General features: G+C 34.7%; 1 protein-coding gene across 1 annotated transcript in view; it reads right to left on the bottom strand.

Moving 5' to 3' along the window:
- Positions 1-16792, bottom strand: part of LOC123528849 (methionine aminopeptidase 2-like) — a 29824-nt gene extending 13032 nt beyond the window's left edge. Inside the window, 5 exon segments of the mRNA XM_045308877.2 lie at positions 1688-1793; positions 4923-5028; positions 8862-8912; positions 9279-9371; positions 16612-16792. Of these exon segments, the coding sequence (XP_045164812.2) occupies positions 1688-1793; positions 4923-5028; positions 8862-8912; positions 9279-9371; positions 16612-16750 (495 nt within the window). The 5' untranslated portion in view covers positions 16751-16792.
- Positions 16793-18191: the final 1399 nt, after the last annotated feature.

Consider the following 18191-nt stretch of genomic DNA (forward strand, 5'->3'; position numbering starts at 1 on the left):
AGAGAGGTCACAAGGTTTTTCTATTTTTAGACCTACTGACCTAGTTTTTGAAGGCACGTGACCCAGTTTCGAACTTGACCTAGATATCATCAAGGTGAACATTCTGACCAATTTTCATGAAGATCTTGTGAAAAATATGGCCTCTAGAGAGGTCACAAGGTTTTTCTATTTTTAGACCTACTGACCTAGTTTTTGACCGCACATGACCCAGTTTCGAACTTGACCTAGATATTATCAAGGTGAACATTCTGACCAATTTTCATAAAGACCCAATGAAAAATGTGACCTCTAGAGTGGTCACAAGCAAAAGTTTACAGACGGACGGACTGACGCACGACGGTTGCTGCGCGATCACATAAGCTCACCTTGTCACTTTGTGACAGGTGAGCTAAAAAAGCATGGGAAAGAAGTCTAAAGATTCAAAATAAGTCTGTTGAGGAATGTAAGGATCATGGTTGGAGAAAAATATAACCACAGGCTAGTGTTTTGAGGCATGTAAAAAAAATGCTATTTTTACACTGGCTACCTATCTGTCAACAGCAGGTAACGGGCACTGGTTGCCTCAAACATGTAATAACAGCTTGTAAATTAGAGCTTTTCCTCTAATTTGACCTGACATGTGATTGTTGGCCTAGTCATATGTTGTTTCATTATCACAGATAAAAATGAAAAGTCTTACCTGATAACAGGTAATTGCTGGCCCTGATAACAGGTAACTGTTTGCCCTGATAACAGGTAATTGCTGGCCCTGATAATAGGTAACTGTTAACCCTGATAATAGATAATTGTTGGCCCTGATACAGGTAACTGTTGGCCCTGATAACAGGTAACCTCTAGCCCTGATAACAAGTAATTGTTGGCCCTGATAACAGTAATTGTTGGCCCTGATAACAAGTAATTGTTGGCCCTGATAACAGATAACTGTCGGCTCTGATAACAGGTAATTGCAGGCCCTGATAACAGGTAACTGCTGGCCCTGATAACAGGATATTGCTGGCCCTGATAACAGATAATTGCTGGCCCTGATAACAGGTATTTGTTGGCCCTGATAACAGGTAATTGTTGGCCCTGATAACAGGTAATTGCTGGCCCTGATAACAGGTAACTATTTGCCCTGATAACAGGTAATTGCTGGCCCTGATAATAGGTAATTGTTAACCCTGATAATAGATAATTGTTGGCCCTGATACAGGTAACTGTTGGCCCTGATAACAGGTAACCTCTAGCCCTGATAACAAGTAATTGTTGGCCCTGATAACAGTAATTGTTGGCCCTGATAACAAGTAATTGTTGGCCCTGATAACAGATAACTGTCGGCTCTGATAACAGGTAATTGCAGGCCCTGATAACAGGTAACTGCTGGCCCTGATAACAGGAAATTGCTGGCCCTGATAACAGGTATTTGTTGGCCCTGATAACAGGTAATTGTTGGCCCTAATAACAGGTAATTGCTGGCCCTGATAACAGGTAATTGTTGGCCCTGATAACAGGAAATTGCTGGCCTTGATAACACGTAATTGTTGGCCCTGATAACAGGAAATTGCTGGCCCTGATAACAGTAAACTGTTGGCCCTGATAACAGATAATTGTTGTCATAAAATCTGTGAATGAATTACCTAGTTGTGAGTCTAACCTACATAAAGATATCTGTTTTAATGAATCTGTAATGTTGGAGATATTAAATTACCTGTCTATGAGCCTCTGCTGCAAGTCTCACTTCTTGATAAAGGTAATTGTTAGCCCTATCTAGAGCTCTTTTTTCTTCACTTGTAAATCGATCTTTCGCTGTCTGACTGTAAGATAGAAAAACTTACTTTATTAGAAGAAAAGTTGTTTCAAAACCAAATACCAATTATAACTAGAAAATGCTTTTGTAAAAAAGCGCATGTCTCCCCCAATGCAAAGTCCTATAGGCAAGAAGTTAATAGGGGTCAGGAGCGAAAGTCAAACAGACACTGATGGTTGGCTGCAATAGGGATCATCTACTTGGCATGTCCAGTCATCCCGCTAAATTTCAACACTCTTGGCCTAGTGGTTCTCAAGTCACTGTTCAGGCTCCTGTGACCTTGACCTTTGATCAAGTGACCTCAAAATAAGTAGGGGTCATCTACTCTGCATGTCCAATCATCCTATTAAGTTTCAACATTGTAGGTCAAGTGGTTCTCAAGTTATTTCCAAAAAAATGATTTTACATGAACAGGCCACTGTGACCTTGACCTTTAATAGACTGATCCCAAAATCAATAGGGGTCATCTACTCTGCATGTTCAATCATCCTATGAAGTTTCAACATTCTGGGTCAAGTGGTTCTCAAGTTATTGATATGAACTGGTTATCAATGTTCAGACCTCTGTGACCTTGACCTTTAACGGAGTGACCCCAAAAACATTAGGGGTCATTTACTCTGCATGAACAATCATCCTATGAAGTTTCAACATTCTGGGTCAAGAGGTTCTCAAGTTATTGATTGGAAATGGTTTTCCATGTTCAGGCCCCTGTGGCCTTGACCTTTAACAGAGTCACCCTTAAATCGGTAGGAGTCATCTACTCTGCATGACCAATCATCCTATGAAGTTTCATCATTCTGGGTCAAGTGGTTCTCAAGTTACTGACCGGAAATGGTTTTCAATGTTCAGGCCCCTGTGACCTTGACCTTTCACAGAGTGACCCCAAAATTGTTAGGGGTCATCTACTCTGCATGAGCAATCATCCCATTAAGTTTCAACATTCTGGGTCAAGTGGTTCTCAAGTTACTGACCGGAAATGGTTTTCAATGTTCAGGCCCCTGTGACCTTGACCTTTAATGGAGTAACCCCAAAATCAATAGGGGTCATCTACTTTGCATGTACAATCATCCTATGAAGTTTCAACATTCTGGGTTAAGTGGTTCTCTAGTTATTGATCGGAAATGATTTTCCATGTTCAGGCCCCTGTGACCTTGACCTTTGATGGAGTGACCCCAAAATCAATAGGGGTCATCTACTCTTCATTATCAATCATCCTATGAAGTTTTAACATTCTGGGTCAAGTGGTTCTCTAGTAATTGATCGGAAATGGTTTTCAATGTTCAGGCCCCTGTGACCTTGATCTTTGACGGAGTGACCCCAAAATCAATAGGGGTCATCTACTCTTCATGACCAATCATCCTATGAAGTTTCAACATTCTGGGTCAAGTGGTTCTCTAGTTATTGATCGGAAATGGTTTTCAATGTTCAGGCCCCTGTGACCTTGACCTTTGACAGAGTGACCCCAAAATCAATAGGGGTCATCTACTCTTCATGGCCAATCATCCTATGAAGTTTCAACATTCTGGGTCAAGTGGTTCTCTAGTAATTGATCGGAAATGGTTTTCAATGTTTAGGCCCCTGTGACCTTGACCTTTGACGGAGTGACCCCAAAATCAATAGGGGTCGTATACTACAGCAGCCCTACAACCCAATGAAGTTTAAAGGTTCTAGGTCAAATGGTTCTCCAGTTATTGCTCGGAAATGAAGTGTGACGTACGGACGGACGGACGGACGGAAGGACGGACGGACAGGGCAAAAACAATATGTCTCCTGGGGGAGACATAATGAAATAATCAAAGTGCATTTACAACTGCCCTTTCATTCGAAAGTCTACTAAAAATCAACATAATAATAGAGTATCAGTGCAAGGGAGAGAAATGCCTGTAAGTTAATTCCTTTGTTTGTATGATGTGATCTTGGGTCTCACTTTCAACTTTCCAAATTGTGGAGTCTTGCCGTTTTGAATTTCATGCAAGGCACACAATTATTTATCTATTCTGTAATTAAGATTAAAATTCCTAAGACTATCCTATATCTATATTCAGAGAAGTATCGGACAGAAGTATGCAAATGGATTTGTAAAATGGATATAAATGCAAGATATCCTCGTAATTATTCTTAGCTCGTTCATTTATTTACTGTTTTTGTCAAAGTCGCAAAAAAGGTTTTATTTATTCCAACCTTTTTATACTGAAAAGTACCATCGAAATTTCTTGCTCACAAGTATATACAGTGCTATATATATTTTTCTCACTTATGTACATTTACAGGTATTCATTAATTAAAAAGAAAAATGTCAAGGGACTTGTCCCCTTGATAAAAGGCTAGAAAGCTTGTTTGTATATTGGGTGGCTGAATAATAAAATGATACAAAAAAAAAAAAAAAAAAAGATCAACGTAATATTATTATCTTCATGTATGCACATTTGTGGATATCAACAGCTGTATTTTGGTCAAATATATGCTTGCATAGTAAGTAAAATTGGCCCAAGACACATAATGTGTTTTATATAAAATTGGACACATTGAATGCTTATACCTACAGTTTTAAAGCTGTGCACTTGGAAGCAGTAGTCTGTTTATTTTGCAGACTGCAGAAATATTTGACCCAAGTACATGTATAAATAAATTCAGTAAATGACCTCTCAGCGACTTACAATGCATTGATAATGAATTTGTTAGGATGGGTTGTTTAATGTTAGTGACTTGTAAATGAGTACATTAAATATATCTGAGATGAAAACCTGTTTAATACCAACTTGACAGGGGTGTTAATAAACACATGTACAGATAATAACCTAGCAGAGACTGACAAAGCACAGATAATGAATTAAAACTGTTAGGATGGGATGTTTAACATCAGTGAGACCCATTTGTGAGCTTGTTTTGTATAAAATAATTATTTGTAAGTAAGGAGGAAGACCCCTGCATTATTTCATCACAGGCAGGCACCTGGTAGAAGTGACCTTCCATATGCCAGTTGAATGGCTTCTTCACATGAACATTGAGGTTTGAACTCATAATTGGTGAGAGGCAAGTGATTGAAAGTTAGCAACCTTAACTACTCAACCATGGTGGCTGCAACAGTACAGCTATTACAATAGAAAAGGGTGTTTTGTATAGTTATTATACTAACCTATTAGCTGCAATGGGATGTTCCAAAATTTCTCCCTCAGGGAAGGTACCATCTGCATATAGCTCTGCTATTGGAATTGAGGGGGGAACTGTCTGCTGCTTACCACCTGCAACACAAATCATCTCAAATCTATATGCACATGCTTACACACTTGATAATATCTCTTATGTAGTTACAAGTTATTATAAAATCCACCTCTTCTTTGATATATATCTTTCAAGTTTAGATAAAAATCCCTACCTTAAAACACCTTAACAGGCACATAACTATCAATATATGCTGGTACACAAGTAAACTTATGACTGAATGCTGAGATACCATGTTTCTTGTTTTGATTTTCATTGTTCAAAGCTGTTGAAACAGAACTACAGTGAAACACCGCTTGCTCGAGATTGCAACGGGACGAGCAAAATGTCTGGGTTATCCATGGTTTCGAGCGACCCAAACATTGACCAACATACGAAGAAAATTGAAGTTTGTTTTACCAATTGTCTTTGGGACCATTTGAAGAGGAAACAGTGATGCGTAATAATAACACTCCTGTGACATTTTCAAAAAAAATTATTACAAAGATTATCTATGATAGATGTTTCAATATGTAATTTGTGAATGGCACAAGTGAAGAAACAACTAAGACTTGAAAAACTGTACACAAATTCGTAATTTTCTTCTCCAAATTAAGATCTCATAATTATTGTCTCTATTTTATGAAAAGGCTATAGATATTATTTCCCTTAATTGCATGCACACAACTGCTGATTAAAATAGTAAGATCTCATAATTATATTCTTGATCCCAAAGAAAAGTAATAAAATACTCGCTTTAATCTAAAACAAACAGTAATTGATCAACATTTAATCAATAAATTTTTTCTTCAATTCATCAATAATTAATCTCATTATCAGATCAAATATATCGACAAACAAACATTTAAGATAGTTGGGGAATAGATCACGCAATGCTCACAGCATGCAAAAATTTTAAATTAAGCAATACATTCTGAAAAATGTTGACGCCTCTGCTCGAGTTTGCCAGAAATAACAAGTGAATGAAGTATTGCCATGCAATACAAAGTCCCCTACTAGAAGGCACCTAATTTTCTCTACTGCAGTATAACATAATGAACTGATATCTATCAATGATGTAGAAACAATATTGTACTATACATACAATATGTTATAATGAAACACTTGCATAATGGAATTTTTTGGCCAATTGTAAAAAAGTTATCCTATATCAGTTATTTATAGTAACAACAAAGGGAAATTAATCCTAAAAAAAAAATTCTATTTCATATAAGTCCACAAGAAACTCTTTACCAGGTAGAGATAAGTCAAAATACACCTAAAAATTGGATGTAACATGCATGTTGTACCACATAAAAGTGGTCTCGATTTTTCCCTACAGCCAGTAATAAAAATGTTACAATATAATCTATTTATAGTAACAACAATGGGAGGTAATTCTAAAAACAATGCTGCTTCATGGTGTAGGTTATAATGCAGTAATTCGGTCCAAAATGTGCTTCCGTGGTGTAGTCGAAAGAAGTGCCTAATAAAAAGATCCTAATTTTTCCATTTTTCGCGCATTTGCGCGTAAATCGGGGGCCAAATGGGCATTATTTCACTCGTGGAATGAATTTTACATAAAATAGGACACGTTTCATGCTAATACTCGCATGTTTTCGAGTTGTTTACTTGAAAACGAAAGTAGGGTGTTTATTCTGCAGACCGCTTTCTGAAATGCGGCAATATGAGGGTACCTGACTTTAGTTGACTTGCATTTCACTGCATACTATTCAAAACCCCTTTTTCTTTGCGTTTTCTTGAAGCAAATGTATGGATATCTTGTGGAAAATAGGTCTACGACGGAGTGAAAATCTAGAAACTGTAACAAAATTGGTCTGAAGTAACTGAATTTTATATGAATCAAAGAACAAATTCACAGGTGTTCTGTATTACAAAAGCGGTTCTATTGTGACATTTTGATGCAAGCAAAACTGTATTATCTGCACTATTTACATACTGGTACTTCATTTTATTATTGGCTTTTTAAAAGTTATTTTTTTACCATATGTAAGTTGACAAAATCATAGGAACCATGTCTTGAGGGGTAAATCAAACTAAAATGAATAAATCCTAAATAATTTTGTTGTGCAAAAAAGTATGATATTGTGTCTAATATAGTGTTCATTTTCCACTCGATTGTATAATTGCAAGGGAAGTAAACTAATAGATCTCTACTTATAAGTACTAGCCCAAGGCAAGAGTTGTCATTCTTTGTGGATCACAACTTTAAATTAAAAATTAAAACTTCTGTTATTGATATTAACAAAACTATCATAAACTTCACATTTGTGAAATCATTTTTGGTTATTTCAAGGACTTGGAAATCAATTTCTAGACTTTATTTAATGTAATACTATCATTGAAAATTTTAGGGTCTATGTCTATACCATGTGTTCTGTATTACAAAAGTGCTTCTATTGTGACATTTTGATACAAGCAAAACTGTATTATCTGCACTATTAATTACTTACTGGTACTTCATTTTTTGTTATTGGCTTGTTAAAAGTTAATTTTTTACCATGTGCAAGTTGACATAATCATAGGAACCATGTTTTGAGGGGTAAATCAAACTAAAATGAATAAATCCTTAATGTTTTTGTTGTGCAAAAAAGTATGATATTGTGTCTAAAACAGTTTTCATTTTTCATTCAATTGTGTAATTGCAAGGGAAGTAAACTAATAGATATCTCTGCTTATAATTACTAGCCCAAGGCAAGAGTTGTCATTCTTTGTGGATCACAACTTTAAATTAAAAATTAAAACTTCTGTTATTGATATTAACAAAACTATCATAAACTTCACATTTGTGAACTCATTTTTGGTTATTTCAAGGACTTGGAAATCAATTTCTAGATTTTATTTAATGTATTACTATCATTGAAAATTTTATAGTCTATCTCTACATGGTGGTGAACATTTGTGCCAAGTAACATCAAAATGCCTCCATGCATGAAGAAGAAATCTCCAGACAAAGTCATTCTTGAATTTGACCTTTGATCTCCAAGTGTGACCTTGACCTTTTAGCTAGGGTTATTGGTGTTGCCCATGACACGTCGTCTCATCATGGGGTATATTTATGCCAAGTAATATTGTAATACCTTGATGCATGACAGAGTCCCGTACTGGACAGGAAAAAAAAACCTACTGACCTTTGACCTCCAATTGTGGCCTTGACCTTTGAACTAGGTGTCCGGGTTTTGCGCATGACATGTCGTTTCATCATGGGGAACATTTGTGCCAAGAAATATTAAAATCCCTTCATGGATGGCAGAGTTATGGACCGGACAGGAAAAAAGCCCTGTTGACCTTTGACCTCCAATTGCGACCTTGACCTTTGAACTAGGGGTCCGGGTTTTGCGCATGACATGTCGTTTCATCATGGGGAACATTTGTGCCAAGTAATATTAAAATCCCTTTATGAATGAGTTATGGACCGGACACGAAATTGCGAACGGATGGAATGACTGCGGAAAAGCGCATTCCTATAGTCCCCGAAACTGGTTTTCAACCAGTAGGGGACTAACAAAGAGTAAATTAATATACAGGGACCACGAGTCATGCTCAAGTGATCGAGTTATTGATGCTTGACCCAGCTATGGTAATTTCACATAGAAAATAGAAGGAAATCGACCAGACCACATGAATTGCTCAAGTGAGCCTGGGTGCTCGAGCGAGCGGTGTTACACTGGTGTGTTTGTGTATTTTGTTAACTTATACAGCATTAGAGTATTTTGGGTTTTCTTAACAAAATGCTGTTTGGTGGTCATTTAAACACTGATTTTTACAACGTGACTTAAATTCTAAATGTCTGCCAAAAAATTATATTGCAAAATTTTTCATAAGAAATTATTTAAACTAGTAAAACAATTACCTCCTTTCTTCTTCTTTTTCTTTTTCTTCTTTTTCTCTCCATCTTCGCCTTCTAAGTAAACAAATAAGAAAAACTCCATAAAAAGTATGTCTTTTTCTTTATTTTTAGGTAAAATCAGAATTGTTTAGAACAACAAGAAACTGAATCTACCCTGACTTTACCTAATTGATAAAGTATGGAGCAATCAGTCCATATGTATATTACAATATAGAATTTCTTAAAACATAATTATAGCACTATTGATAAAATGTTAAAAATCATGCATCTGTAATATTCAAAAAGTGGTATTGATTAACACCTTAAAATAGATTGCACATGCCTAAATTGGCAATGAAACTAGCAATTTATCATAGGTTTGACTGTATATAATATGTCTGCATTCATTTACTCACTGACTTCAATTTTACATTTATTTACCTGCACCTTCCACTTCCGCACTCTCTGCGATTTTTTGCTCTTCTAATTTATTTGTGACATTGTTCACATCAACTTGTGGGGCCTCTTCATCTCCTGAAAAGATACAACCAGGTCAGTATATAGCGCTTGTCTGTATTCTAGAACAATTTATCATTGTTAGTTTGCAAACTGGAAATACTTATTTGCCTTAAAATGCGAAGTATACTAAAGTACTTTTGTCTGAACTGACAATGTGGCCAGGTGATAAGACACCAAACTATGAAGCCAAGAGCTGCATATCAACCCTTAGCCAGCTGCAGCAAGTGACTCTGACTTTGCAACCAGTGCAGACCAAGATCAGCCTGCAAGTCCGTGCAGGTTTACCAGAAGCCTCAAATCACTACAGATTTGTTGCAGAAATTTCAGCTGCAGACATATACAAGATACACAAATGTTGTGGAAATACAGCAACAATTTGTTGGTAATTTAATCAAGGCACTCGTTTGGCCGTTTTTGGGGCTGAATATGGGCACCATTCCCCTCACAAAATAATGTTTTTTTCCCCTTTCAAGGAAGAAAATTCCCCTGATAACAGGTTGTTTGACACAACTAAATATGAACTCTCTTTCAAGTTATATTTAGTTACCGAAGGAAGGTTACTGCTGCAATATAGTTACATTAGTTAGAAATGATTGAAAACAGTATTGATAAGTGTGAAAAGTAGTAACATATATATGGCTAAAATCTTCCTCTTTTTGTCTTAAAACGTCGGAAAATTCCCCTTCCTGAGGGTATGGGTACCTGTCCCCAAAAGTTGTCTAGTGCCCTGTTTAATTGTTTATTCACATCACTATCATAACCATTAAGTACTGCAGTACTGGTGAGGACCAGGCTTTAAATAGCAACAACCAGTGTTTGTAGCAACAGTGACTGCAGCTATTTGAATATTTTGTCCTACATGTAATAGATTTATTTTCATAGGACTTATTTATCTATTACTGAGGAAGATTTCCTTAATTTCTTTAAAGCCATTCAGTAAAATGAAAATGAAATTTTAGCCCCATTCAAATACATGGTACTTTCACTTTGGAAAACAGTGTATAATTTCTAATCACCATCCTTTCATGTCTTAAAAATCATACAGTATTTAGGATACCTTCTATGCAACACAATTAGTCAAAATAATTCGACGTTCAGATTGTTTTATATTTGTGACTGGCAATCTAAACTTCAAAACTTTGTAATCCCAAAATAATGGAGGATGAATCACATTTCACAGTCATGTAAAGTTATTGGTTTTATCGCTTGTGAATATTTGTGTGTAAACACGGTAAAAGTTAATTGTGTACAGTACATACATAGGTTTAAATCACCAGAAAATTCGTAATTTTGGATATTTTGATAATTTTTACAGAAATCAATGAGGAACAGAATCCCCTTTTGATACATGTAAGTTTAATTTATTTGAATTTATGGCCAATTCGTGAAATAATGGGCATTTAAACCTATAGCATGTAAACCGTCGGCAGTGATGAAAATTTCATCCGAAATTGCTTCAACTATTTTGGTTTTTCGAGTGACTGATGAGAGTGGGGATATTGCCCATATGAAAAAATTATCTCAGTATTTCCTAGGATTTGACTGCGTCAAATTAGTTGGACTAGCAACACAATAAGCTAGGTTTAAAAAGCGTTTTCAAGAGTTTAATTTTGTTTGGGGTTCATATTTTTTTGAAATCAAGAATCAGGTGTTTGCAAGAGTTATCTTTCCTGTGGTTGTTGCTACTTTAAAGTAAAAAGTGAGCAATGAGATTTCATTTGAAGAATTAATATGAAAAAGGCAAAGCCTCAAGCGAGCGTAGCTTAAACGACAAAGAAACTATTCACTGCTTAAAATAATTCGCAAGAACCTATTCACTTGAAAAGAAACGAACATTTAGTGTCATCATACCTGTAACAGCGAATATCATACGTTGCAAAATTTATGGAAAGCCGGTGTCACGGTGATGTCATTACCTGCTTGCTGTGTTTTTGTGGCTTTATGCTTATTTATGACATTTTATCCCATTTTCTGGCAAATGCTTGATCTTTAAAAAGAAAATATTTTTTTTCTACCAACTGGAAATCGTTCAGATTGCATTATTTTTGAGTGATGGATAATATTCAGCAATCAAATAATGTTCTGTATTTACTGCCAACAAAGCATTCCTGTGAGCACCTGTCCACAATGGACGCGCTTTTTATAAAAATAAAGACACCTAAATGAATATAGAGATTGTAACTCAAATATGAAATTAAAACAAAATAATATTTCCCGACTGACGGAAGTAGAAAAAAAAGGCAGCGCCCAGACATTGACGAAAATTTTTCAGTTCACTTTGCCTCATTCGGCACATCTTTGTTATATTTGCCTACACATTGCCGTAAGGCGGGCTAAGCGCTCGCAATTGCGCTTCGCTCACTAGTAATAGCTGGCCAGATTTCTGATTAGTCCAAATAATTGTACTCGAGAGTTGAATATCGTTAATATTTTTTTGACTTGTCGATATCCGCCTCCGAGCACAAACCAGAAAAGGAAAAGAATGTGATAGCACTGTCCCCTTCTTTACGTAAATAACACCCAACGGAATCCGTTGGGCGGGAATTATGTTATAATAAAGCAACGGATCAAAAAAAGAAATACATACATAGAAAGCCTGTAATTTTTCCTTTCCAATGATGTATATATTATCTAGATTCCTTAAATTTTTTTCAAACTATGGCAGTTAAAAAAATTCAGAGGTTTAAATCGCGTGTACTACATATTGGAAAACGGCCCATACAGGTAAACACGTTACTACGCGAAGGGTTTTCATTGGTCACGCCTGTGACCGCCATTACATGAAGACGACTGAAATGTTAGAGGTTTAAATTTTTTACAACAGAAATGTTCTTATGTTTTTTATTTACTATTTATGATTTAAAACAACAGGTAAGCTGTTAGGGCTAAAAAAATCGTGACCACTGAAAAATCGTAATTTCAATCCACCACAGTTTCCACCAGTTTTGATTGTTTCTGGTTGAGACCTCTAGGTAGACAACGTAAAATATCAAAATGTAAAATCGGTCTAACAGAGAGGTCTCATTATTTAGACTAGATTTCTGATAAGGTTTCAATACGGGGTTCCTTTCAGCTTACAGATCTGTAACAGCATATAAAAATCTCTGAAGCTGAAAATTTTTGGCCTTGACCATGGAAACAGGCTGATTCGGACCGTGGCTGATTCGGACCAAATATTTTTGCTGATTCGGACCACATACTTTGAATAAAAGTAGATAATGACCATATATTTTGGGGTATGACTGAATAGCGAAATCTAGTAGATTTCGCGAAATCTAATCAGATTAGCGAAATCTAGACATAAAATGTAAACTAATAAGTATTTTTAAAAATCCTTTTAAGCTTTTATCAAAAATATAAATCTTCATGTGTATATCAATTTTCAAGAAAAAATATTTGTATTTAGGGTGATTTTGAAGCGAGAAACGTATACTGTACGGGTCTAGATTTCGCCCGATTCTACATGCGCGGAAATCTCAAGTGACAGGTAAAATCAAGACATAAAATTGAAAGTGATGAATTTTCTTTTTAAATCTTTTTAGGCTTTTATTAAGAATATATTTCTCAGTTTGCATGTGTCAATTTTCAAGAAAAAATATTTATATATAAGGTGGTTTTGAAACGAAAAACATATACGGGTGTTGATTTCGCAAGACTCTATATGCAAAGAAATCTCAAGTGACAAGCAAAATCAAGACATAAAATCTAAAGTGATGAATACTTTTTCAAAATCCTTTTAAGCTTCTATTAAGAATATATTTCTAAGTGTGCATGTCAATTTTCAAGAAAAAAACACTTATACTTAGCAATAATTAGAAACGAAAAATACGGGTGTTGATTTTGCCAGATAGTCAGTGACATGCAAAATCAAGTCATGAAATTTAAAGTAATGAATAATTTTTAAAATCCTTTTAAACATTTATCAGGAATATAAATCTACGTTTGCATGTCAATTTTCAAGAAAAAAATATTTATATTTAGGGTAGTTTTGAAGCGCAAAACATAAGGGTCTTGATTTCGCTCGATTCTACATGCGCGGAAACCTCAAGCGACAGATAAAATCAAGACATAAAATTGTAATTGGTGGATATTCTTTGGAAATTCTTTTAAGCTTTCATCAAGAATATAGTTGTATGCGCGCATATCGATTTTCAGGAACAAATATTAATATTTAATATGATTAATAAACGAAAAACTTATACGGATGTTGATTTCGCCAGATTTTATATCAAATCTTAAAATCTTAAAGAATGAATATTTTTAAAAAGAATCCTTTTGAGCTTTAATTAGGAACATATTTCTAAGTTTCAAGAGAAAAGAATAATATTTAGTATTGTTTTGAAAAGAAAGCGTATGCGGGTCTTGAATTCGCCTGATTCTGTATGCGCAGAAATCTCAGTGTCAGGCAAAATCAAGACATATAATCTAAAGTAATGATTATTTTAAAACATCCTTTTGTGCTTTTATTAGGAATGTATTTCTACGTTTCCATGTCAAGTTTCAAGAAAAAATATTTATATTTAGTAAGGTTTTGAAAAGAAAATCCAATCCGAGTGTTGATTTCGTCCTAATCTGCGCGGAAGCAAAATCAAATCGTAAAATTAAAATCGCGTTGAGCCGTTATTGAGAATATAATTCCACACTTATATGTCGAAAAATAGTATTGTTTTGAAAAAAACGTATACGGGTGTATCTTGATGCATTATTCCGATATTAAATCTAAGTTAGGTTTTAAAGTTATTACTTATTTTCATAAAAAAAGGTAATACAATGAATTATGGAAGGTGTGAAAATAATTGGACCATGTTGCTGTGGGACTGTGTTACATGCAATGCACGCGTCGGCATTATACAACACAATACACAAATTGTATGCCATGATTTTTTTATAATCAAAGCCATAAATAGATTCTAGTAATTATGCAAAAATCACTCAAAACATAATCAAGCTGATCAGCTTGTATTAATATAATCCCCTACATTATAATTATGTAACTGCTTGTATGCAATTTTAATCAACACCTCGTGTTTATGTTTGCACGTGTCATATTTACCAATCATCATCTAAATTGTTTAATACATGAAAGAAATTGTATTCAACAATAATTAGAGAAAGAATGCATATATCAATGAATATAAGAAAATGGGCCATATCCTAAACATATAACTTCAATTTAACACTTAGAAAGACGTTTTCGTATAGAAAATGTGTTAATGAAAAATAATGTAATAATCTAATAATTGTCGGATGATATAAATCTGCACACTTTTGACCGAATGATTACATGCTGCATTTCGCACCTCTTCAAACGTGTGAGAAAACTACCTTTAATTAAATTATCGTTTATCCCCGCTCAGCTAACTGGATTAAATTTAATTTGATTAACTAATCAACTGTATGTGCCGACCAGTGTGACGACCGTTGTATCTTCTACGAGGTAAGATTAGTTGTTGAGAATATTGTGTTGAAAATATTTAACTTACAGAAATCAATTTTTTTGTAGAAAATGATAGACTCTGTATATCAACGGATTACAGTTCTTTGAAAATTGTTGGAACGGGCGTAAAACACAATCGCATTATCTAGATACATTTGGGATTATTTTCGTCATGATAAAATATTAATATCAATCATACTAGATATTAATATTTTTTTCCTGAAAACTGACATGCACACGTAGAAGTATATTCTTGATAAAAGCTTAAAAGGATTTTCAAAAAATATCCATCACTTTAAAATAAATGTCTTGATTTTACCTGTCACTCGAGATTTCCGTGCATGTAGAATAGGGCGAAATCAAGACCCGTATATGTTTTGCGCTTCAAAACCACCCTAAATATAAGTATTTTTTCTTGAAAATTGACATGCAAACGTAGATTTATATTCCTGATAAATGCTTAAAAGGATTTTAAAAAATATTCATTAGTTTACATTTTATGTCTAGATTTCGCTAATTTGATTATATTTTATAATTTGATTTTGCATGTCACTGACTATCTGGCAAAATCAACACCCATATATATTTTTCGTTTCTAATTATTACTAAGTATAAGTTTTTTCCCCTTGAAAATTGACATGCACACGTAGAAATATATTCTTAATAGAAGCTTAAAAGGATTTTGAAAAAGTATTCATCACTTTAGATTTTATGTCTTGATTTTGCCGGTCACTTGAGATTTCTTCGCATATAAAATCTGGCGAAATCAACACCCGTATACGTTTTTCGTTTTATAACCAAACTATATATAAATATTTTTTCTTGAAAATTGGCATGCACACTAAGACATATGTTCTGAATAAAAGCTAAACAGGATTTTTAAAGAAATCATCATTTTAAATTTGATGTCTTGATTTTACTTGTCACTTGAGATTTCTTTGCATATAGAGTCTAGCGAAATCAACACCCGTATATGTTTTTCGTTTCAAAACCACCTTATATATAAATATTTTTTCTTGAAAATTGACATGCAAACTGAGAAATATATTCTTAATAAAAGCCTAAAAAGATTTAAAAAGAAAATTCATCACTATCAATTTTATGTCTTGATTCTACCTGTCACTTGAGATTTCCGCGCATGTAGAATCGGGCGAAATCTAGACCCGTATACGTTTTTCGCTTCAAAATCACCCTAAATACAAATATTTTTTCTTGAAACTTGACATACACATGTAGATTTATATTTTTAATAAAAGCTTAACAGGATTTTTAAAAATATTCATTAGTTTACATTTTATGTCTAGATTTCGCTAATTTGATTAGATTTCGCGAAATCTACTAGATTTCGCTATTCAGTCATACCGTATATTTTGGCTGATTCAGACCACAAACTTTTATTTATAAGTCAATAATGACCATAAATGTTGAAAGGTTCAGCAGTTTTCAGAAAATAATGTTGATTATAGCTAATATAGAGGTTTAACTTGAAGTAAGGACATAAAATATACACATACAAGCAAGTAAGAAGTTTTGACAAACTAAAATGCATCATTTATGCATTTAAATAAGGACTTTAATTATTCTTTGCATCAGACATTAAACTTAATACTCATAAATTTTATTTACTCATGACATTAGTGTCAGGAAAACTTAAACAATTTGGGCCGAATAAGCCAAGTTAATTTGGTCCGAATCAGCCATGGTCCGAGTCAGCCTGTATTCCTTGACCATCCGGGCACTGAGTGTAGAAAATTGCCAATTCATTTATCCGAATTTTCTATCCGAATATTCAATATTTGACCAGTAAAAATTCAAAACCTTTCTTCTTTTTCCGTTTCTTTTTCTTCTTCTTTTGTGTTTCACCTTCCTCAGCATTTGTTTCCTCAACACGGGCCTCGTCACCATTCTTTACCTCTTCAAACTCAGTTTCTTTCTCATTTTCTGTTGTTTTTTCCATTTCGCATGCGAGTTAGGTAAGCGGTGTCGCATATAAAATCTGAACTGTGAAAAAAATTTACAAAAGGGCATAACGCACTAAAAATCCAGTGGCCAAATGGTACTAAATAGGTAATAAAAAGATATTAGGTAATTTTAGGTATAGATTTCTCGGAAGCACAGAACACCACAAACACTTCCGGGCTAATAAGAAAACATCTTCATTTTTTTCCCAGTTAAAGTGGCATTTTCATGTTTTATGTAAGCCAGTTCCTGTTTTAATTTCATTGTGGACCTGTACTTGACATTTTGATAGCATTTTCAAGGAGATTTTCTGCATGTATAGAAATGTAAAGAAGCCTTATTACTCATGTGTTTCTTTCTTAGAAGATACACGTCCCCTACTTTTTGGTGTGTTTTGGTGGTTTATAGGTCATTAAAGAACATAAGTCTTTTAGTAATTCCTTTTAAATGGGCTGGGCTATGTGTTACAGCTCTCAGAAGATTGTTATTTCTATATAGAACATATAGCAAATTTATTTACTACTGTACAGCCTCTCCACTAAATTTGGCTATTCATTATTCCTATGTGACACAGGCGCTGCTGTTTAATACAACTGAACATGGAGGGATGTCTGGAATAGTAATTAATATTCCACTGTTGATGCACTTTAGAAAATCTGTAAAAAGATCCAGTGGAAGCATAGAATGCGACCAAGCATAATAATAGCAGACTCAGTTTGATTGAGTCTGTTCATGAGAGGTAATGACATGTGCAACATTCCCCCCCCCCCCCCACCACACACACACACACACACACACTTAGCACCGGCTTAAGTGGACTTAAAGTGACTTCGTCTAGACGGTTCTACTGAAGGTTTTGGTAAATTAAGAGCTTTCATATTGCTCACTTTTATAGGAGGATATTACGCAACACTTTATATTGTTTGTGATCTGGTTTTCAGCAATGTTTTCTGAATCAAAGTCAGTATTTTTTAGCTTTTATTTGTCTCTTTAGTCTAATTCTAACTAAATAGTCACTGGTGTCTATTACCGGTACTATATCCACACTACCTTTCATATGTACACCTGTTCACATGACTTTTGCGTCTGTCGTATAATCAGCATTGATAGTGAAATGCATTCCGTACCAATCTGGCTTGTTGGTAGCTGGTTGGTATTTGCAGTTGGTGTAGCATCTGTGTGACGCACCGTTGGTCACGGGTCATGTAGTCCTGATGAATCGTGCCACCTGGCGCTGTACCTTTTACACTGCACTGATGTCTTTTGGAATGGTTCTGGGTGAAATCCATCAAATCCGACTGTTCTTTATTCAAATAAAATCCACTTACATCTATATTCTGTCTGTAGGGTTTACAAGGCAAGTAAACATTCCTGGCATATATGATTATGTGTCCGGGGCGCTGCTGTGAACTGGACATGGAGGGATGTCTTGAATACAA

This window comes from Mercenaria mercenaria, chromosome 13, assembly GCF_021730395.1.
Source record: "Mercenaria mercenaria strain notata chromosome 13, MADL_Memer_1, whole genome shotgun sequence".
NCBI lineage: Eukaryota > Metazoa > Mollusca > Bivalvia > Venerida > Veneridae > Mercenaria > Mercenaria mercenaria.